A 24,596-nucleotide genomic window follows, 5' to 3' on the forward strand; every position below is an offset into this window, starting at 1 on the left:
GATTTAAATACCAGTAACTGAGAACAGTACATATTTGATATTTATGTGCAGAAAATAAAGCTATTATAAAACTGTATCTGATAAAATAGTTTATCTGTATACAGCTCACTATGAAATAGCATTTCTTAAATAATTTTGTATTTCCACTTTTAAGCCAAAATTCACATCTATAGTCACAATTATCACGAATTGTAAATGTTTGAGGTCCTTAATAACATATAAACATGTCAATGTTTTCAATTTTGTTCTTACTTTGATGTCTTCATTTCACATATCGCCATTTCATTTACCTTGGTTTCATTATTTTGGAGGTCCTCAGGATTAAGTTAAAGTGAGCTTGAAAATACTGTCACATGAGCATGATCCATTGTTGTAGCATGTGCATTTTCTAAGAGAAACACACATTTGTACAGTAGCTACATCCTTCAATCTAATGTTTCCGAAACAATGCATGTAACATTTTCATTCAAACTAAATTCATGATCCTACAATAAAGCTGAAATATTGCTTTATAGGTCATCATAAATGGCTTTTCTTCTTGCTAAAAATTGCTCATATCATCATACAGTGTGGAAGCAAACTTTCTGGAACAAATGTTAATGTTTTCGAATCTTGGCATTTGAAGAAAACGTTTTAGCTTCAATTCGCTCAGTAGGTTATGACAATATAGTATAGGCCTCTTATGCTGCAAAAACGGATCTCACTTAAATCCACCAGGAATCAAAATATGATGATTAATTTCACTTTTCATTTGATGAATCTTTTTTTCTGAAGTATTGTGAATCTTATGTAAGGACTGACATTTTAGTGGAGAGTGATCAAGACAAACGTGAGCTGACCCTTTCTGCAGTTTCCACTGGTTTATCAACAGCAGATCCTGAAGCCTTTGAAGATAACAGAGCAGCAAGTTTCTTGTGAACATCATTTTGCCATATTGGACACTATTTTGTGAGCTTAATCTAGTTGCTCTTGCTTTACAAAGAGCATGCAAGCCATTTTAGTAAAACTGTTTTTGCATAAAGGTTGCTTTCACAAGAATTCATACTGTGTGAGGAGGAAAGCTTCCCAACAGAATCAAATCATTTAATCTGTAAGCAGAGCATAGACTCAACAAAATTTGCTAATTATGTCTGAATACACTGAATAGCTTTTTCTCCATCTATTACAAGATGATCTGATGGTACCCTGAATTGCCGAAACACTCCGCACTTAAGTGATAAGCCATGACCAACATCTGGGCTGCTCATAATTTTCTCTTTTTGTTGGTTTCAACCATCAAGAATTATCACCTTAGCTCCTATACTGAATTGCCACCAACAAAATATGAGTGTGTAATAGAATCAACAACAGGTGAGCAGCCATCTTTTTTCCAGTCATCTAATTTCTTGGTCATGATGACCATTGGTATATACTTTATAGTATTTTCAAGCTCATTTTTTGAGCCTTACACAGAGAGTCTCCGACACAAACAAAACCTTTCTTAACACTTAACAGACTAGCACCGTAGCTCCTACACTGCACAGATAATACTCCAATAAACTCAGCAATATAGGATCTATATTGGCCACTTCTCAATTTAGTAAATATATTCCAAAGTTGTCTTACATCAGTACAGAAATACCTCTCTGATACTTTACTACCACCAAAAACACAGATGCCATCACTTTTCATCATATTGGTAGAAAATGCAAACAGACAACACTGTGGTACAAGTTTTTTGGTGTTTACATTAACCTTTGTTTCCATATGCCCCACCTTACAATGTCATAAGCAGAGGTAACATGTATGTTTTCTGCTACACACTGTATTTATTTTCATTAAGTGCCTTACAATACATTCCTGAGAAAAAGAAACGGGCTATCTAGAGATCTAATTGCCCAGAAGCTGAAAGAAACTCAGTTTCCCAGAGAAGACCATTTGCTGTCTGGATTGGTGGACACTAGGAATTTATTTCTTTTGACAATGAAAGAAGCTGACCTTACACAATATCAATGTCAGAATAAAATTAGGAATGATTAACCCAGCCTATATTTTGGATTACAATAACAAAAAGGCTGGTGTAGGCCACAGCTAGCAGCCGTGGGCTACCACGATTGAGAGGAAGCAAATAAAGTTGTGGAAAAAAACATTTTCTTAACATTTTCATGGTGATGATTGTAAATTCATACATTTTATATAGAAGTCAAAGTCTACTAGCAAAACTTTTGTCAATTCTGCCACTGAACTGGCAGTGGCTTTGATGAATGAAGGAAACCTTGTTGAATCAATTCCCACTCTAAATAGTGGACTTGTAAACAGACTCACAAGCAGAGGTGGTGGGATCAACTTCTTGAAACCATGTATATGGTATATGGTTATGAACCATGTATATGGTTAAGAACCTAGGTATCACATACTGCAATTGTTCACTCTGGTGAGCCCTGAAGTACGTGACAAAAAAAAGGGAAAATCTGAAGTATGCATGATGCTACATAGCATTAAGAGAGTTGTATTAGATACACATAAAGGGCTTCCCATTCAGATGGTTGTGGATTCGGATCTCGTCAGCTACAGTTTTTTTTTTTTTTTTTTACTGTTAAATCTATATCTGATTGACTGATTACAACTTGTTTGGTTAATTCATTTAAATGTAATTTTATTTCCATTGCTTTGTCACATACTAATCATAGTAACTTCATTTGATCATTTTTCTTCCTATCACTCCTCGAGTTTAAATCTTTGTTCACATGTTTTTATTAATTTTAAGTACTAATTTTCATTTATTTTCTTTGGTTGCAACATCCTATTTTTTCATTCAGGTTATTGCATTCATTATATCTATTCCCCCATATTGCTCGATTTTTATTTTACTTATAAACTCTTCTTTCAGTCAAATTTCCACCTTTGTCCACAGTGCAACAGGACTTTACACTATATTTTAAATGAATGACAATTACTATGCAAAAAACCTTGCATATCTTTTAATAAAAAATACATTTTTCACACCATTGCTCAGTCAATATATATAGATTACTATTTTGTTTTTTAAATGATACCAGAATTTTCAAGTAACTGAATATTGTTATACATAAATTCACAATCACTAACATTCCAAGTGGAAAAGAATGATATAAAGGAAAAAATGAGAGACCAAAAACTTCTTACATTGATTAAAATTATGGAACAAAGGAATATAAATAAAAATTACATTTAAAACAATTACTTCAATAAAAATGATCCAAGTCATTTCAATAAAGATATAAAAATAATAAAAATTTAATGCTCATGTCGACATACGAACTCTGAACTTCCTGCATGTAAAGCCTTTAACCTATCCATTACACCATGTTCTACATAAAACATATTTTTAACGCTATTAATCATCATGCAAAATGCCAAAATTTTTTCGTCAATTATTCGCAAGGAAGAATCCACCAGGATGAATGGCTGCATGGTGTGATCACTGGGATCTTAACCTACATCACCATTTACTAGGCTTCGAAAAGTCAATCTCACCACCAAGGACCTTCTTGTTACAGAAAAACATTTACCTAAATTGATTCTAGCTGGAGAAATGTCGAATTTTCCTCTGAAAGGCAAAAATGTGGGCATGTAGCTGGGAGATACCAGGTACTATTGTGAATAATGTGAAGCAGGACTTCATTTTCCAAAACACTTCAAAATTTTTCCTACAGCAAATTTAACTTGAGTAACTTAACAAAAACTACATTTTCAAATAGTTTGTAACAATATTCTGAGAAGGAATGTTGCTACTCACCATATAGCGGAGATGCCGAGTCGCAGATAGGCACAACAAAAAGATTTTCACACTTAAAGCTTTCCGCCAATAGAATTTGTCACCACACACACAAACTGCAGTCTCAGGCAACTGAAACCACACTGGATTTTCTATTGTTTGATTTTAAAATAGTTTTATTTTCAGCACAAATAACTAATTCTCCATCTCTATTTAGGAAATTAATGTCCTAGAAAAAAGATCCCGGTTTCAAATGCAATAAACAGGTGAAATGGAATGATCTTATGGCATTGATGGCTAGCTGTCCCCCACCTAACAGGTAAGTTCTGTGCAGTAGAACTTGCTACACAAATTCTGGAAAACTGTGAGAAGTCTTACTATGAACACACATGTTCTTTCCAATGAACCAAAAATGAACGGGAGGCGGTTATGTTTAGCAACATGGCCTCAAATTAAGCACAAATTTGATAATTTTGATGGCATGTTTACATGCTAATAACTTTTACAGCAATTACAAATGTCTGACTAAGTTCAGTGGAAGTAACTTCTGAGGAACTTCCAAAAAGCATTTGGTATACTTAAATTCCTGCAGTCACAAATGTTTGAGAATTATTGCGACTGATTTCCCCCCAATCGGTGTGTAGCACAAAAATGGTAAATGCTTCATTGCAGAAATTGACACTTTAGTATAAAATGTTACACCTCCAACCCAAGTAACCCAGAAACATTAAAAATAGCTTCAATTTTTGGTCGCCTTAGATGTGGCCAAAACTGACAAATAGCTCATCAAGATTTCGCAACCCTAGGCATTTTGTAGCTTAAGCTTACATTTTAAATTTTGCGCAGATCTGTTACATTTTATGACAAACATTCATGAAAAAATTTCAGTGTATTTCAAAACCAGGTGGTGCTGACTCCTAAACTTCATATGTCATGGAATGATCTTTAAATGCCTTCATTTCAATTTCCCAAAAAACTGGTACCACTGACTTTCTGTGCCATATTTACCAGTCACAATTAAATTCATTTAACTAAAACGACAAGAAATAATAAATATGGCACCAATAAGCTTCTTGAACTAACATACAGTTTTCTCCTCACCCCATCACCGAAAACAATTTTTTCCACACTCCCACCTACAATATCTCACACCTCTGTTCAATCCACTTGTGTGTGTGTGTGTGTGTGTGTGTGTGTGTGTGGGCGGGGGGGCATGTTATTTCATAAATGTAATGCAGGAAATCTCATTCCCTCCATATGAGGCTTCCTCTACTACTGTGTGTGCAACTAACTGAATTTTACTTACAGAAAATTAACACTTGCATATCTGTAAGTACACACTTCAGTAACAATCTGCCTTCCAGTACTATCAGCATCCAGTGTCAAAAGAGTTTTAGAATCTTGCTACCCTCATGATTTCAGTTATTTCCTGCTAGTAAATACAACAGAACATTAATGTACTTTTCAAGTTATTTCAATTAGTATACTTCACAACACACAAATACACAAACAGTTACGACAGAAGAAAATAGATACCATATGTATGTTTCAGTAACCTCAAACTTTCAAATGTGGATGATTAGAAATTTTTAAGCAGTGTTGTGCTGAAATTTTCCCCAATTAACTGTTCTGTATCCAACAGAGAGGGATCTTCTTGATAAATCTCTTAACAAACAATGATGTTACTTTGTTCGCAGAGCTACCATCAAATTCATTAATTCAGTAAAATTGAACTCAAGTGTTTCAAAAGTAACAAAATATACCACGATAACAAGTGTGATATCATGTTAGTCTCTGTACAACTGAATGCCTTAAAATTCTGTACAGTTTTGATTAACTGATTGTAACACAAACCTGTGGATAGCCATCACTCCTCATTCGTTTTCTTTCAGGCGATCTATGATGATCTCTACCTGAGTAACCACCAGGGCCTTCCTGCAAAGAGAAGCATACAACCACCAACATTTGTAAGTAAATGATTGCAGAAACATAATATTAAAAAAGCAGTGTTCCTTCATAATTTGTTGGAGATGCTCAAATTACCTTTGTTATTAATCTGACGAAAGAAACTTTTTATTTCAAATTGTGCCATTTGCATATAATGCAGGCTTCTTGCTAAATTTTAACTTTTATAGTAACTGGACTGGAAAAATCTTGTGACTACCACAATAAGAAAAGCAGTATGTTAATATAATTTAGTGAACTGAGTCACATGTAGTAATTTCTTATTCACGCTCCACCTTGCTGAACCCCATTATTCACAGTATAATTTAGCTACTGCTGATGACAATAGTTTACTTAGTTCCTATGGAAACATTCTCTTTAAAAAAATCATTGTAGCTCAACACCTGAAAACCACATGCACATCAAAAATCAACCTTTTCTTAAAAAAATCTTATAGTTGACAGCTTATTGTAAAGCCCTTATTCTCCTCTTTCTAGAAAGTTTTACTTGATCTGAAGACTTCACGTTTATGATTCTTTCCAAAACGAAGCATTATAGTTTTGTAGCTCAAAATTTTTTTGCTTCCATGAATCAATATTTTTCATAAAATAACCTGTTACTTTGGTTATTATTACAATGAGAAATTTTCATTTTCTAGAAAATTCTTGGCAAACTTTGGTAATCCCCATGCATATGAAAGTATCACTCATAAAATCTCTATCTTTTGGTTAATATCTATAACTTAACAGTCTTTTTTTTATCTTTACTACCCCCACTCTTCCTTCATTCATCGCTGCTAAACCACAAGCACAAGCTACTGTCTGAACATGGCACCATACTCTTGAGCTTAGGAATTTAATTTGTCACAATACCCTCTTAAAACACTAGTGCTGGAAACTAATATACTACTAATAACAAAAGCATCTGTTTATACCGCCAATCATGATATACATACTAGATCCACATCCTTCACAAAAATAAACAGGTTTTTATTTCACGTCACCTGTAAAATCACAAAATGATATTTGTATTCGAAGGAAGCACCCAGAAAAATCATTCCAAAATGAAAGAAACAGCTTCCAAGAGTTTGGTCAAAGACATGTTTCAATTTGCTGACTTTCATACACTGGTGTGTAAAACTTAAGACAAAAGCAACTTTCACATGGTGTATCAGTGCCAACTAAAATAGCATGATCTGAAACTTGGACCATACATAGAAATAATTGCTACAGTATAGTACAAAATGTAAAATTTACACAATGAGACAAACAGAAATGGCACTTTTATTCAAGGACAATAATTACATTCATGTGAGTCGAGATGAATCCCTAGGCATTACAAAAAATGAGAGATGGTTCTTAACCCTGTCACTGTCAGAAGTTCTTTTGCATTCCATGCTGAGGCAGCTTTTGTTATGGATGTAGGATATAGGCCATAAACACCTATGTCATAAATTAAAATGGTCAATTACCAAATGAATTTGAAGGCAATAATACTCTAGAGCCTAATCAACTGGAGTAGAAGGATAGCTAAAAACCAAGCTCTTATCCTCTGAGGAGGTTGAAAATAAAATTTGCTTTGCCGTATTACACAAGTAAAACACCATCTATAGCTCGTGCTGTAGCTGCTGAACATAATTCAGATTGCAAACATACCTTAAAATGTATAGTTATAAAATCAGCACTAGGTCAGAAAATGGCACACTGCCAATCGTTGGTTGCAATACGCACAGAGTAGTGAGGGGTCTTCACTTAAATGACGGTGACTGAAATGACAGTACCCAATACGTAGCCATTACAGCATCTCTTCACAACTACAGGCGCAGGAGGAAGTTGTCCAAGCTGTTGGGAGGTGTTTAATTTCCCGGAGTTTCTTCCCATGTAGAGAAGACCAGTGTTTGTGCCAGAGTAACATTGTTCCTATGTGCAGCAACAGATGTCATCTGAAGGAATCTAATAGCTAAATGACAAAATAGTCCGACTGCAGTCTTTGCACCAGCATCATTCCCAAACACTTCTTTGTGAACAGAGATCCACATCAACATCATGTTGGCTCCATCATCAGCAAGCAAGTGGAAGCATTCTTGGATTTGTTTAACTAAGGGGCAGTATGTATATATAACACACAAGCTCTGGAGGGCACGAAATGAATCTGGACATAATACACAATCAAGAAGCCAGTGTTTTTACATGTACCAGGTGGTCTGATAGAAGGCAGAAACCTCTGCAGTAAAAATGGAGCACTGTTCTAGAAGCCAGTATCTAAAATGTTTTGTTGCCAGTGACAGCAGCATCTGCATAGATACTCTTACTGGTCTTGTGTAGAAAACTCCAATGGCCAAGTGTATGCCTCGATGGCAGTGTAAAACGAAAGTTGTGCAGAATAGGAAATGGGACATCTTTAGTCCATTTAGATCAGACAACGGATTGGTTGTTGTTGTTGTGGTCTTCAGTCCTGAGACTGGTTTGATGCAGCTCTCCATGCTACTCTATCCTGTGCAAGTTTCTTAGTCTCCCAGTATCTACTGCAACCTACATCCTTCTGAATCTGCTTAGTGTATTCATCTCTTGGTCTCCCTCTACGATTTTTACCCTCCACACTGCCCTCCAATGCTATTTTTGTGATTGGTATAAACAGAGAATTTTCTGGTTTGCCCCTATGAAGTATTGTAGGATATTCAGAGATCAGGTACAGTGAGCTGCTAGATAAGATTATGTGGGAAGACCAACAGTGTTTCCTATCGAGTGTGAGCCTCAAGAATTTCATGGTTTCGACAAACTGAAGATCAACAAGACAGAGATAGAAGGTTGGTTGAAGAAACTCCTGATGCCACCAGACATTCAGAATGACCATTGTATCTGTGGGAAAGTTGAAGCTGTTGTCAATGCTCCACGAGTACAGTCGTGACATTGTTGAAGTCGTCACTTAGGTCAACGCGTCCGTTGAACGCAGCAGTAGATTGTAAAGACACAAACGAAGAGAGCCTGAGAGGCCCTGTGGGAGACGATCCATTATAGGGTTAACTGCTACGGCAAATACGGCTACACTCATCACAGAGTCCTCAGGCACCCTGTTCTGAATGAGTGTTCAAAAAAGCCGAAACCTCACTTACTGTGGAAACAAAATGGGGCAGGCAGCCTTGGAAGCCCCACACGCACACTATGGAAGATACCTGTCCTCCAGTAGGTATCTTAAGCCTCCTCCAAATCAAAAAGCATAGCTACAGTCTAGCATTTAAACAGAAAATTTTTCATAATATGGGTTAACATGGTGACGAGATGAACTGCAGAATGTTGCTTAAAAATCCACCTGTGTATTTGTTGGCGAACTCCAACACAAGTCACCACAGCAGCTGACCACTGATCTTGCATACCATCACCTTGAAGACACTGCTGGTAAAGGAAATTGGACGGCAGCTGGACGGAAGAGCTTTGTCCTTACCTCGTATGGGTATGGGGATCACAGTGGCTTCACACCAACATCTGGGAAACACGCCATCTGTTCTGATGCGATTATATGTATGAAGGAGAAAGTGCTTGGCATCAAGAAAGAGGTGCCGCAACAACTAAATGTGAATATAGTCTGGTCCTGAGCAGAGGACCGTGACAAGGTGAGAGCACGTTCGAGCTCCTCATAGTAAAAGTGGCACTGTAGCATTCACGATTCTGAGAGGGGAAGTTATCTCTCAAAGCCTCTCTTCTCTTTTTGAGATATGAAGGCTGGATAATAACGGGCACAGCTTGAGATCTCTGAAGTATCAACCCAAGGTGCCAGAAATATCGACAGGATAGACAATGACACTGTTCGCCAGGAATTGGGAGATGTATCCTGTTTCCATCAATTTGACATAGGTTACCCCAAATAATGGAAGCGGGAGAAATTGGTTAAAAGAATTAGTAAAAGAAATCCAACTTTCTTTTTGCTATCTCCAATAATGCAACGACACTTTGCACACGACTGTTTATAACAAATACAGTTTTGGGATGGTGTTAGAGAGCACGTTTCTGCACATGAAGCACATTGCACAATTCCTCAGTTCACCATGGGACTGGGACATGTCACAGTAGGAGAAAGTTTTGGGTAATGGAACATTCTGCAGTGGTAAAGATAACATTCGTCAGGTATTCTAGCTGATCACACTGTTATGGAAATTTCGTCAAAGGCTGCCAGTGAAGACTGGAGCCTCCAGTCAGCTATAGAAAGCTGCCAGTTGATCTTGCACACAGACGGGATGTGAGTTAGCAGGCGAATTATACACAGGAAAGCAGGCGAATTATACACTGGAAATGGTCACTCAATGTGTCTGAGAAGACAGACCACTCTTTATGATGGCAGCTGTGCATTACAGAATGAGAAATCCAGGTGCGAGAAAGTGTGCATGGAATCGCAAGGAAATGGGCATCCACAAGTGTTGAGAGAAATGAGTGTAAACTGGTTCAGAATATCGGGGGAGGACCTCTCATGCAGGTTCTCAAAAAGCCCCAAATGGGATAGTGGGAATAGCAAAATGGGTTGAGGGAGTTTCGCAGTAAGTTGCAGTAGTCTGCACTGGTGAGACCAGATGATGCACGTATGAAGATATTACAAAGATAAAAGCTGTAAATTAGGAGACAAAGCCGGATGTCAACAGCTTGTAGCTGGGTGTTCAATGAAATGGTTAGGCTGTGAATGTCGTCCCAAATTAGCATCACAATTCCATGAGCTGGAGTTCTTCCCTCAGAACAGGAATAGAAATGTTCCGGAGTGAAATGTAGGTCAAAGCAGCCTTCAGGGCATGATTTCTAACTGGGCAATGTAATAACAAAGCAGCTGTTAAGTCTGTACTGTGTGATCTCATGCCATGATCGTGCCACTGGAGAACAGCCATATTAGATGACAGGACATATTTCTCCTATAAGGGGCAGTTACTTCAGCAGCTGCCGAGTGCCAGATTTCGGGTACACCACTACAGGGTTCTGAGGTTAGAGGATCGTCTTCCATTATTTCTTCAGGGATATCATTAACATCCCTGGGTCAGTTAGCTAGCACCAGGTAGGAAAATTGTTGGTGATTTGCACTAATAAAAGGGAAGTCAGCCGGACAGAAATGTCATAAGGTGTCATTGTCTGTTCAACTTCTTAGTACCTCTACATCTGTATGATTTGCTATATAAGTGCACAAAAAGTCATCTCTGGAAAATTCCTTCTTACATTTATGTTCTGGTAGCATCACAAGTGACTTCACCACTGTGGATAAATGGATTTGTGTGTGCTGAAAAACTTACTGTAGCTGGCAGAGGTGAGAACGTCACCTTAGCACTGGGCAATTTCACCACTGTGGCACTGAACTGGAACTCACAGGTATGCGTGGCCATATTTTTTGTGGGTACTGATGCAGCAACAGTACTGAAGTATGCAAGGCTTTCGACCAGCTAACATTTTGTGAGCAACATTGAGGGGTACCTTTCCCTTCACCAAGATCTCCTGGGCTCGCTCATCTAGGTCCACTGGGTATTAGCTGGGCTCGCTCATCTAGGTCCACTGGGTATTAGCAGAATGAAGCAGCACGGCTCTGTGCAGTTGATGCAGAGGGGAGAAGGAAGTGGACAATCACTTCAATGAACACCCTTGCCACAAATTACACATTTGGCTGTATTGTTACAGAACATGCAAGTATGGTTACAACACTGACACCGGAAGCAACATATTGGGTTCCGTATGGAGGGTCTGACGGTGACTTCATACCATGCCTTTATATTCAATAGGAGCTGCTACATTCAATTAAACATTAGAGAAGGGTGTGGATAGGCACAAATTCTGCATCACCACTCTTCATAACCCAACAGACTGCGGTTACACACCGATCAAAGTGATAATGTTGTATATATCTCTCTCTCTCTCTCTCTCTCTGTCGTAGCATCAAGCAGCTGAGTGTATGACGCCACGATAAGCCTCTACCTGAACAGGCCATCTGTGGCAGAGTGGAGCTTTAAGCAGCTTTTGGGATTGCAAGGCACTGCGTCTGCAGAAGCAACGTTCCATTGCATAGGTGAGTGCAGGACTTTTGTGGGCCTGCAATTATACCCGTACCTTTCTGAATGACACAAACCGGTACACTGTAGGGAGGTTCTGACCACCTCCTGTACATGACACACGAAATAGCAGAGTGCATCTGGAAGATTCTTCATTATCTTTGTCCTCATTCCATTTCTGTTTATTACATGGAAGTTGCGTTGGTGGAGCTGATGTAGCAATCTCATTTTAATCCCCATGAATGCCAGTGTCTCTGATGGTGTACTCCTTTTCTTTTGCTGGACCCCACAGAGCACAGTGCACACAACTTAGCTGATTGTTCACACCTCCCGAACTCCAGACAGAGCAACTAATAAGCAATCAGGAAGGTAACAGCTCATGCAATGAGTCCAACACAGCCCAGCCTTTACCAGAAGGTATGCACATCATTTCCATCAGATTTCATTTATCTTCAGAATCCACTACTTCGTTTTTATGTGCGTACAATGTCTCCAACTGCTGATCACACACCTCAATTTCTTCCATTGATTGATTGCACTTACAGTTGACGTGCGTACCAAACAATGTCTCTTTCCTGCGAACTTGTAGCAAGCTGTCCCGTTTTAATCATTTAGTAGATGTCTATATGGGCTGCAGCTTCTCAGAACAATTGTTCACTGAAATAATTTAGAAAATAAGATGCTGGATTTCTAACTTTGACAACATCTTATTGTTATGTCTTCTTCACTGTACTGTGAAATGGATGCTTCTTCAAAACCTTCACCCGAGGAGAATGGACCAGAAGAACTTTTACAGCAGTTTATAACATTTCTCTTTGTAGTTGGCAGCTAATTAGAATCTTGGGTGTTGCTTAAATAACATATAAATGAAAGGTTTAGCAAAACAGCTATCACATAAGCTCTCACAGATGGCTAAATTGCACAAATAATTTAAATTTATTTACGATTAATAATAACTCGAAGACACAGTTATATTATCACAGTAATGACAAATCATCATCACAGGATCATAAAATCAACTGACCATCAGACATGACACAGATGTTGAAACAAATGTTGATATCAGCACTTAGTCAACAGAATTGTCTTAAAAATCAGACAGTAGGATCAATATCCACAATTGTGGATGCTCTAATGTTCCAGTTTACAACTCCGTTAATTTTCAAATAAACTAACAATTTATATTTAAATAAGATGATATATTTAAAGTAGATTTACACCACGAAAACAATCTAACCGAACCGATTTTATAACACACAGTCCAACACATGCTTCCTGGACACCATCTTAACTAATTACAAGTTTGTCAACTGCTGGTGCCATTCGCTAACTATGGAACTGAACAGCACTGCACCAATCAGAAACCTCCAACCAAGATTGTACAGTGCTTGTTAGAGCTTCCCAGTGCTAATCGCAAGGAAATACAGCAGGCAAGAGCAGAAATGCCCAATTGTGCATGCAGGGCCTGAAAGAGTTATGAAATTTTCAGAGGAGAGAAAGAAAATCTCACTGATAGGGATTTCTCTGAAATAGGTTCACTAACAGATTATAACTGCATTGAAGCAGTTCCTCTGCTTTTTCAGTTTCACTTTTACACATACTTTCCTCATTTTCAGTACCTAGTATTTCTAACATATCCCTTGAGACAAAATTTCAAAAGAAAGAAATAGTATTACACCACATAAAAACAAAATTAGCTGAAGGAAAGCAAATTTTCATTTACAGTTTGTACAACACTCTTTCCGTATTAGGTCTCCACTCTGATCATAACCATCCACCATTCATTAAAATTTCTACACTACTACTAATTATGCAGTGCATAATTTTTTTACGTGCTTAAATTACGAACAATTTGTCACTAACCTAACAGCAGAACTAAATCATTAACCTGACAGTGACAGCGAACAGTGTTTACAGCTGGAATTCTAGAGGCAATATCTAATAAATCTGCAAGTATTCCAGTACTGACCATTCTGCTGTAACGACGATAAGAGTCATCACCCCTTCCACGGCTCGAGTACCTGTCACTTCCATCTCCAACACCACCTAAGAACAAAAGCAAGGATGTTCTAAGCAGGATAAATTTAAATTATTCTTTTCCAAAGAAGTAATACAACAAATATACCAAAGAAACAACTTTTTAAAATTACAGATTCATAGAAGTAACAGAATTCTAAAGCTGAGCAATTTTTGTAGCATACAAGTGAGTTAAAAAACTATGTGATGACTAGATTTTCTTATTTATATACTAATAAAAACTTTCATTAAAAGACTCACCATAAGCATTACAATTTCTTTTTAAATTATGTTTTGCATTAACCCTCTACTGCACTAGTTTTTTAAAGATGCCAATGTCAATAGAAAAATTTGGGTGTAGGTTCTGACAAAATACTATTTAGCAGTTTAAACACAGAAATTTTTGTTTACTTTCAATTTTCTCAGCATTTTAGGTTTGTTGACCTACACCACAATACATACAATTACCAAGAGGGCAATATTTTTATTTACACATACACCTAAACAACTTTATGAAATATATAAATACATGTCCCATATTTTTGCAGTGGCTTGTCTGCATAAAATCTCTTCTGTGGGTCAACGTGCATCAAGTTATGATGTGTGCTGCAGAGACATGGACCAAGACTAGTGTTCCAACTCGCCCCCAAAAGACGAGATATGCTGCATCCTGTTTAAGACTATATAGCCCTTCGTGTCCCTGGGGTGTATGGCACCCCTTGTGAATGTGGAAGCATGTGCATAGGTCAAACAATTCACACAATTGCGGTGTGTTACACTGAGCAGGAGTGCCTTATTAAACAAAGGGAATCTGAGCCTTATGAGTCTGACATAGCTGAGTATTGCCTAGAAAACAGACACAAAGTACAGTTTGAAAACACGAGTCTTGGCACATTTATCAACTTTTAAGGGAATTATGTTACAAAGGAGGCAGTTGAGACTAGAATGTATGGCAACATTTTTTAAGAGAGTCTAGCAGTACACTCTTCATAGGGCATTGGGGTGGACTTTGGATATATCTAACGGAAGCAAAGACAATGCTTGACACTTGTAGGGAGGTGGGAGCAGCCGTTCCAAACATAGCGCCAGCCACTTGCACCACCTGATGTCACTCGGTCCAGCAGTGGGCCAGAGCTGCTTCGAGCCGCCCAAATCTCCTCCCATGCTTGTGTCATTTTGGCCCTCTGAGTGGTGCCAGGAGCTGTAAACTTGTCTATCTACATGGAAAACCATACCAGCCCCACCAGTTAATTGTTTTACTCTTGACAACAATGGTGGAGATAGCCATCAAAAGCCTGATGATTTTATTCGAACTGACAACTTTGGAAATCAAAAAGATTTTATTCAGATATAAATATGCTTTTAAGTAATAAAATGAGACACATGTGAAGGAAATATTATTTTATCTGCAATTTTTCATATTATTTTTAGTCACACACTAACAGTTTGATACCTCATGCAATCACTTAGCATGGAATTTCTAAAAACAGCTATTTGCAGTGAAATATAAATGCACCTCGCATTACACACACTTTGCTCTGACTATTCCAACGCACGATGGAATCTTTAAGCTCCCATTCATATCTTTAGTAGGCAAATGTTCTACACCATCCAGTTGCAGGTCTTTCAAGCCGGATAGCAGCTCATCCCCTTTGCAGTCTCCGAGCTCTCAACAGAACTATGCCTTTCTTGCATCACTTTTCCCACTCTTAACAGCAAACCTTTGCCTATGGCCTCCTTGAGCTCAGCACTAAGACAAGTGTGCTTCTCCAAGAATTTCATTTGATAGTACATCTTTTATGTAAAGAACCAGACTCACTGCCATCAGACGAAGAATATGAAGAACTATTCTATAGTATCTCTTTGAAAGAATTTGGAACCTATGCAAGTCTATCACAGAATACACAGGATCCACATATTCCATGAAATGATATCTGGGGGCAAGCAACCTTGACTAATTTCAACTTCTTGTCATGTTTTTCTACTGCAGTCCTCAGATTTACTCCCACAAAATTATTGAGCACTGACAAATCTGTTACATCACTTCACAGCAGAATATTGTATATTTATCATGATTCACTGCTACATATGTTGCACATCATCCAGATCTCTTCATTCTCTTGTCAGAGTCACACACATTCCTTTAGGCAGTACATATGTCACAGAGCCTTTTTTTCTTATTTCCATTTGCAAAGCTAAACTACAGAACTGTATGCAAAAATAGATAATTTTTGTACTCTGATATCTCTACAAAATCTTGGCACAAAATTTCCACTGGCTCGTATGTCAATAAAATTTTTATTGTGACAATACCTTAAGTATGCAGTCAAAGCTGAATAACACCCTCTGAATGGTACACTGTTCCTCAAGGATTTTTTTTTTTTTTTAATCAAAGTCTTTTCCCCTCTTCTACAATAATGTCCAACATTTCACTTACAAGAAATGTATGAAATTACGCTTTCAGAAGGCATTTATGAGAAGGTATATGGAGTGTAACAGTCTATTTAGGAATGTGTAGTTCTTTCCAGTACTTCTTACTTGTGCAAGTAAGTTTAAACTTTTTATTCAGGTTTGGAGCATTTCATTTTTCTGCAACTACAATGACTTCATTTAACACTGCTGGCATTTCATTCTTTTTCCTCTACTTTTTCTTCTTCGTCAACAATCTTAGAAATAACTATACTGGAAGTTCCAAGAAGAATGTTAGAGTCCAGGCCTCTCCTCCACTGAGCTACCCATAACACTTCTTTGACTGTCATCCAATTCTGTAAGTTATTTTTTTTCCCACAGTATTCCTAACTGGTGCATAACGTCTTCACCACAAAAGCACGAAACTGGAATTGGACACTGTATCTACAATATAATAGTAATAAACAACATTGTTCTGATCCTACTGAAAATAGAAACAGTTACTGTGATGTTCACAGCAACAAGATCAGTGTAGCTGCACGGCAACAGACTGAAAATACTCCAGCCTGGATTGCCATTGATTAATTAACAAACAAGAACAATCTATGCTTATGTTAAGCACCAATCTACATCTACAAATATAAATGTTCCCCACTGCATTTTTCTATCTGTACGTGAAGGCTAATCCCAGGAACTACAACGGGGATTTTTATATGGTTTTCACTATTAGATAGACCAATACATGAGGGGAAGGTTTGCGTATAAAATTACTGCCACACCAGACAAGCAGTATGGCCATAGATACTTGGATGCTACCCACGCAAAGCTGGGGTAGGTCAGAAGTACTTTATGAACATAATTTTTTTAAATGTGACCTGATAGGCTCGTGCATGTATTTACACACAACTCCAGCAAACATAACACACACAGCTCGGATCCATGCAGTCAAACTGCCAGGGTGTATACGCGAAAAGGAAAAATCCTGGATTTCTCAGATAAAAAGAGAGATTTTCCCATGTGAAAAGACACTGTTTCCCCAGGAGCTGTAAAACATATCAATCTTTTGAATGGTAAAGGTTTTATAGATCGACATAGAACCTGCCGGTACATGAGGAAATGCAAATCCAGCAAAAGAACAGTATATTCTGAAACAATATGTACACTGCATATTTTCATATTAAGAAAGTGTAAATACAAATTCCACCACACACACAGCAAGGTGGCTTCCGAAACACTGAAATCGAGACTGTAATGCACTTTTGTCAGCCAATCATAGCTTACATCACATGGTCTTGTCAGCTAATGATGCCAGATATTCAGAGAATATCAGCATTTGCAAGATTTTTCCTGCGATCTGTTGGAAACTAAGTAGCTGCGACGTCACGTCCATCAAAAGCAGTTTGTTGTCACAAAAGTATTGCATAGCCTTCATCCTAAAGCCTTTGACATTTTGCTTTCAGCAGACACTTGTTTGTGCACTGTATTTTGTTGTAAATGGCTCATTTTCTTTGCGACAAATGTTTTATTTTGGTGTTATTCTCTCATTTACGTTTTATTGGTGCAGTATTATTCTGCAGCAGTGGGCTAAAGTAAAATTCTTTGTTAGACTATCAGATCATCAATCAAAAAAATTTAACTGAAACTAAAACAATGAAAAATTTCTGTAGTTCTAAAAACTTCAGTTTTTTCCCTAGATGAAAAATTCCCAGATTTCCCCATTGCCCCGGAGCGTATACACCCTGTGTGTGTGTTGCCAAATGGCAATATTATGCATATACGAGCAGTTTGTAACATGTAGGAAAACTAAGAGCACTGACTGATCTTTATGTGCATAGCTACTTAATGACAGCAAGACAGTACAGCTCCACTGTTCTGCTCACAGAAATATAAATAGACAATCCATTTGTGCCTGTGCAAAGACTAGTTCTAAAATAGTTGACGCCATTTAAAAAATCCACTATATCTACAAATAATTTCTACAATGAAACAAATATAATTATTTCTAAAATCAAACCAATATAATAATTTCTACAATGAAACAAAAACAGTATACAAAAAGAACAGAAGTATGCCTTAACAGGAGTTACTTTGCACAGCAAGGAAGTTGGTTGTAGGGAACAATTATTCAGGGATTCCTACTTAGTTCATGAATAACTACCTTTTCTCAAACACTTTTTGCTAAACATAGATAGCTCTACTTCAACATAGTATAAATGACACCCTGTGCTGACAAATTATTGTGAAGTACGCAAAAAAGTATGTTTTTGTATTGTTTTATAAGAATGTAAACTGTGTTTTATATGAAGTTTGCGACACTTATTGCAAGTGTCTACAGCCACCGAAAGATAAATGATCGATAAAATTTTTACACAACGGATGAAGAACAACTCTCCTATTTTTTGTTGGGAAAGTGTAGCTTGCAAGAAGTCAAACTTCAGACCTAAGAAGTGGGTCACATTATTAGTATTTCAGTCAAAAGCATGAGAAGTGTAACAGTTATACAATATGCCATTGCAACTGTTTGTACACAATAGGCTACACACAATATCTTCTTGTGAATTGTCTAATCTGCACTCTACTACATGGAAATTAGGATTCTTGGGCTATTAACTATTTTTCTGGGATTATGAAACCAATCAACTTAAGAACACATTTTCAAACACCTAATGTCAATAGCCTTCAATAAAGAATTTCTGAACTTCAATATCTTACCTGAGCCATATCTACTGCGAGAATCAAAACTGGGCGAAGAATGTTCCTTGTACCAATTGAATCTTCCTCGTGATGGACCCGAAAAGCCACCTCTACCTGTACCACGTCCAGTAGAACCCCATGAACTCTCACCACCTCCACGGCCACCACGTGATCCACCACGGCCACCAAAACCACGTCCTCTTGTCATTCCAGATGGTGCACTACCGACAGTCCAAAAGTGCATTATTGCTGCAGCTACAGCAAACAGATAGTGGAGAAACTCAAAAAGTTATAATAAACTGAATTCATGAACCAGTACGACAAGTGAGAGCAATCGTTTCATTACAAATAGAAAAACACCAAACTGTAGTAACAAAGAAGTATCATTAACACTCAAATATGAACCAAAACAGGGTAAATGAACAGGTATATGTGGAAGAAAGCAACAAAATGTGGAGACTGACAATAAGAGAATTGTGAAATCACAGAAGGTGATTGGACTGCTCTCCACGTGGTAGTTCATGGAAGGAGAAAGGGGGAGAGAATGCAACTTACCAACACTAGTTGGTAAGCTGGTGTCCACTTTAAGCATTGTTACATATGAATTATAATAGCAGCTTTTTTTCTGTATGTTACATAAACTGAACAAAGCTTTCAAACTGTGCCACTCACCTCTGCCTATAGCTGCTGTAGCTCATCTTGGAATGGCTAGTGCAATCAAAACCGTCAATTAGCTGAAACAAAAACAGGATTTCAAATGACATAACAAGGAAATGTAACACTGTGGCAATCAAAGAGCACACACTTTAAAAAACGAATGAGGAAAAGTGCCAAATGGCAAAGTTGTAGATCTATGCATGGCGATGGAAAAGATAGATGCCATCTACAGAAAAATTCAAAATCTTTTGGAGAAGAAGCAGCTGTATGATCATGAAGAGCTCAGATGGCAAGTTAATACCAAGCTCAGAAAGGAACGCAAAGGGGGAAAGAATATATAGGAATAGTATACAAAGGAAACTTAACTTTTAAGGCTGTTATATATCATATTTACTCGAATCTAAGCCACACCTGAAAAATGAGACTCGAAATAAAGGAAAAAAAAAAAAAAAAATTCCCCGAATCTAAGCCGCACCTGAAATTTGAGACTCTAAATTCTAGGGGAGAGAAAAGTTTTATGCCGCACCTCCAAATCGAAACGAAGTTGATCCATTGTAATATGAGACACAATTTAGGTCAAATGAATCTCGCTCTAGTTTCTTAGTTTATTAGGCAGACAGAATTTAAATGAGATAGCAGCAAACATGAAAGAATACATGGCAAAATTTTTATATTGGTATCATTCTTTGGGTGAAGAGAATAGTGCATGCAATTCACAATTCCTAAAAGTTCCTATTAGCAACCGTCTCTTCTCACAGGTAGGAAAAAATTCAGAACGTAGAGTTGGCCATATTGACAAACATCCCTAACAGTCTTGCCAGTCGGATTTTCATAGTACATTGAAACGCTGCAACATTCGAAGATGAACAATACAGAATTTGTATTTACTTTGATGGATAATGTATGAAAATGCTGTGGTCGAAATTCGGGGCGGAGGATAAAAAGCTCGTCTTTCACTTTTTTTTTTTTAATTTATTTACTGACGCAGAGGTTTTGGCGCCAGTATTTATCTTTGTGCCTGCAAAGCATGCCTGTGTAGCGCTACATATATTTGATGGCAGAAGGTAGTTGTGGCGGCACCTGCCAACATTTTTCAGAAATTACACTTACTTTGCACTCTATTCTAAGCCGCAGGCGTTTTTTTGGATTAAAAAAACCGGGAAAAAAGTATGGCTTAGATTCGAGTAAATACGGTAAACGTAAGAGGAAATGAAGATGAGATGGGAAAGATGTGACAACCTCAAAGAGCACAGTAATACCTTTCAAGACACACTTCACAAAAAACTATTTCAAAGGGCACACTCAAAAAAAATTTCTGCATACCCCACAAATAAACTAATAGAGAACATCCAAAAACCTGAACTTCTTATGACAATTGTAGCTTTAAATGTTTTTTGTAACAAGTTTTGGGCTTACCGAAAGCTGCAATTCGACACTTCTGCATTGACCTGCACCCTTATTTCAGGTGTATGCAATATATTTACCCTATTGCCACCCATTACACCATATATAACAAACAGTATGTGAAATATTAGACTCCAGATATGAGACTAACAGGGAAACTGTGAGAAGCAGGTGGTTCTGGGCAGAGAGAAACCCAGTATCCGACACCATTCAGAACAAATATTTATCATAAATCAAGTAAATAGAATTCTCAACATTCAACAAAAATGAAAAACACTGGTGTAACAAATTATGCTTACCTATATCCGAATGCCTTCGTACAAAGAACCCACACATCACGAATTTCACTTGCCCTATAGAAGCTACTGTGAACCTACCATGAACACACAAACAATTCCAAAACTTGATACCTAAATGTCACTTGATCTATACAGCAGCTAAAACAAAGCCCACAAAACACACACACTCAAACTATCAAATACATTATCCATACCTTCACTAAGCCTATCTGTATAAAGCAAATTCCACAGCCCTACTAACCAAAACTCCTAACTAATATAAAAAATTTAACCTAACTAATAACGGTAAACCAATATCCAACATACCTACCAACCACAACCCAACACAATTATCAAACATTAAGAAAAACCCCAAAATTCATGAAACTTACATCAATTTCGATATACACAAGCAACTATTAACCCACATACCATACATTATACAACAAACAAAACAATGTATTACTTATCAACCAAATTAATCACAAATTTGAGTCTCCCTCCACACACGTACACTAAAAAATAAAATCTTCAGCAATCAGTCCAAATAACCAAGGATTTTTATCATAACACCATATTTTTGCCCAATTTTTTGTCACACCCATAACTGAAAAAAAGAAAAAATCCAACAATATGAAACACACAGCATTAATAATACCAAACAAGCACTAACCCTTCACACACTGCACAAAATCATACTAATTCACCACGAGCCAGCACAAATTCTTCACAGAAAGCTCACACACTCAAACAACAATGACAATTCACTAAGATACCTAACAAATAAGTTCAAAACAAAGACCCAACTCACAAAAGCACCACAGAACACCACACCATTCTATATACAAACAGATTAAAAAATACGCCACCATGATCGCGTACAACACAGTTGTGTCGCTAGTCAAAACAGGTGGAATCCCAACTTCTAATTGACTACATCCCTTGAAAACTGGTGCACTGAATTTTATATTGGAAATCTACACCATCCAAAATACTGAATTAGTTAACCAACTCTCACAGATTAACTATGTCAATGTGCTGTCATACTATACCCAGGCGGGTGAAACATGTCACTTGACAGCTCACGTGTGGTTTGCTACACTGTGATTGCGAGGTTGCAATAGCTGCCACCGCACATGCCCACAACTCCGAAGTACATTTTGTAAATGTAAGCTACAATCACCGTTTATATGTGTGCAACAAAGTACGTTTTTCTAACAATGGAGAGGATGACGACGGAGACAAAGTGTTTGATAGCATATTAAACCGGGAAATAACACCTGAAGTTAATGACAATATCTATGAAAAGTCGTCCAAATTGTTACAGTAATAGCTGCATGTAAAACGTCGTCTAATAATGCAAATCTAAGCACACAAATAACATGCTATCCACACTCATAGAAAGAAATAAAGAACATACATAGCCCACCCGATTGCAGAGAGAAAAAAGAATCTTTTATACATTTACACTAACCAGTTTATGATGTCAATGGTGTCAATTCCATACAGTTCTCCTTCACTGTCATCAGAATAGGCGCCAAAACTGTTGTTTCATCATCAGCATTAAGAGAAATCATTAACTGTTCGTTTTGATTTATAATGCCATCTATAGTCTGTGCTTCTCATATCAGTTTAGCAACATGGTCTACTTTTTTACTCCACGAGGTAGCATGTACCATAGCAAGACCTTCACGTAGCAGTCTTTCCACTTCTGTTATAGTAAAAGTCTTGTTATTATTTCTAATGTACGCCTTGACTTCACTCCAAACCAATTCAACTGGATTAAAATGACAAGTGATAAGGCAGTAGCCTAATTACCAAGTGACCCTGTTCACTTGCAATTTCACCTACAACGTACTAAGGCGTCACAGGCTTATTTTGCTTCACGAGCGAGTATAACAGAAGTTTTATCATGCTCATGTCCGCAGCAATGTCCCTCACCTGCAACCACTACACCATAGTTTCTTTACAGTCACTAGCAGAGGAAGCTTGATCTAAAATCACACAATGGTGCGGCGCATTGTCCATCACAAAAACTGTGAACGCTAAACTGGAGCAGCAAATTTTTAAACCACTGTAGAAACTGTGGGTAGTCCATATCCTCATAATAGTCACCATTTTTTTCAATCAAAAAACTAAGTCCTTCAGACACAATGCCATTTAAAGATCCTGCATGGGCCACAATTAATCTTGATCCTCTTCCTGTTGGCGGATGACTGTTGCTATTCGGAGTATCATATGTCCTGCATTTCTCAACTGATTCTCCAGCGTTGACCCAGGTTTCGTCTAACCATATGACTGAGTGTATGTCCTTTCCTACAATTTTGTGTATGAAAATGGTATGAGCTGCAATGACATGAGCTTTTTCTAGTAACAATTTTCTTCTATCTAACTTTTTAAAATGGAAGCCCATACTTTTTAATATCATCTTCAGTGATGTTTTCCCCCTGAGAAAAGTTCACTTTCTTTTAAAGAAAGTAGCAACTTCGCTATTGTGGGGTATTCTTTCCTTTTATAGTATCCGTATATGTGCCGACCAATTGCATCAGATTGGAAAGAATCAATATCTGTTATAGGACGAGGCTGCTGCTTTTTCTTGCCCGGAGTACTTAAGAACACTGTTTTTTCCACACTGTTTATTTCACTGTCTTGAAAGTCTTGAAGTAGCACCCTTTTCCTTATAACTGTTCTTTCACTGAGCCTAGAGTTTTCGAGGTACGCTCTAAAACTTTATCGGCAGCAATCAACGCATGTCCATGAACAGAAACCTTTTTTTTTTCTTGCTCGTAAAACTCTTGCGTCCTCCGTAGTAATTCCAAAGCATAACTATTTAATGGCACTCCACTACGCAACGGATTGTCACTTGGTGAACAACATTGTTTTGGTGACATTATGTAACAAACAAAAACTGTAGTCAAGGCGGTAACACAAAACAGCAGGCACTGGCGCACTAACATACAATGTTTACACAGAAGCCGGCAACGTGGCAGCATTTATGCCGGAACTGGCTTTGTTCGGTGTTGTTATTGGTTCAGGTAGATGTGGCGCCTCCAATTCCTCACTTGTTTATTAGTTATACTACCAACTCTGCGGCACTTGGGGAGTGTCCTTGAAGTGACATGTTTCAGTGGCCCGGGTTTAAACATTTTATTTATAAATTTTTGTACCTTTGTCGCAAAATTTAGGCTACCTGTAATTAAGGTGCTCATAAAGATGAAATATTTAATACTGGTAGCTAAGAATTTATGGAGTTACTTGTAATATTCTCAAATATGAAAGGGTGCTATTGCAGTAAAGTGAATATTTCTAAAAGGATAGTACTTGCAAGAAAAGTCCCAGTACACTTGTAGAATTTCTGGAGCTGTGTAGCTGATTAACATTAGCATACACACTGCTCTTAAATCTGCATGATTAGCATGTCTGACCTCAGCCCACTCATCAAACTTGC

General features: G+C 37.6%; 1 protein-coding gene across 5 annotated transcripts in view; it reads right to left on the reverse strand.

Moving 5' to 3' along the window:
- The window catches only part of LOC126088498 (neurofilament heavy polypeptide-like), a 79,196-nt gene that overhangs the window by 48,077 nt on the left and 6,523 nt on the right, over positions 1-24,596 (reverse strand). For all 5 annotated transcript variants that reach the window (XM_049906674.1, XM_049906666.1, XM_049906640.1 and 2 more), the window contains exons 2-5: positions 19,482-19,543; positions 18,828-19,030; positions 13,660-13,736; positions 5,591-5,671 (exon numbers count right to left, since the gene is read on the reverse strand). In XM_049906674.1, the coding sequence (XP_049762631.1) occupies positions 5,591-5,671; positions 13,660-13,736; positions 18,828-19,030; positions 19,482-19,507 (387 nt within the window). In that variant the 5' untranslated portion in view covers positions 19,508-19,543. The remainder of the gene's footprint in view (positions 1-5,590; positions 5,672-13,659; positions 13,737-18,827; positions 19,031-19,481; positions 19,544-24,596) is intronic.

The sequence above is a fragment of the Schistocerca cancellata genome, chromosome 1 (assembly GCF_023864275.1).
Source record: "Schistocerca cancellata isolate TAMUIC-IGC-003103 chromosome 1, iqSchCanc2.1, whole genome shotgun sequence".
NCBI lineage: Eukaryota > Metazoa > Arthropoda > Insecta > Orthoptera > Acrididae > Schistocerca > Schistocerca cancellata.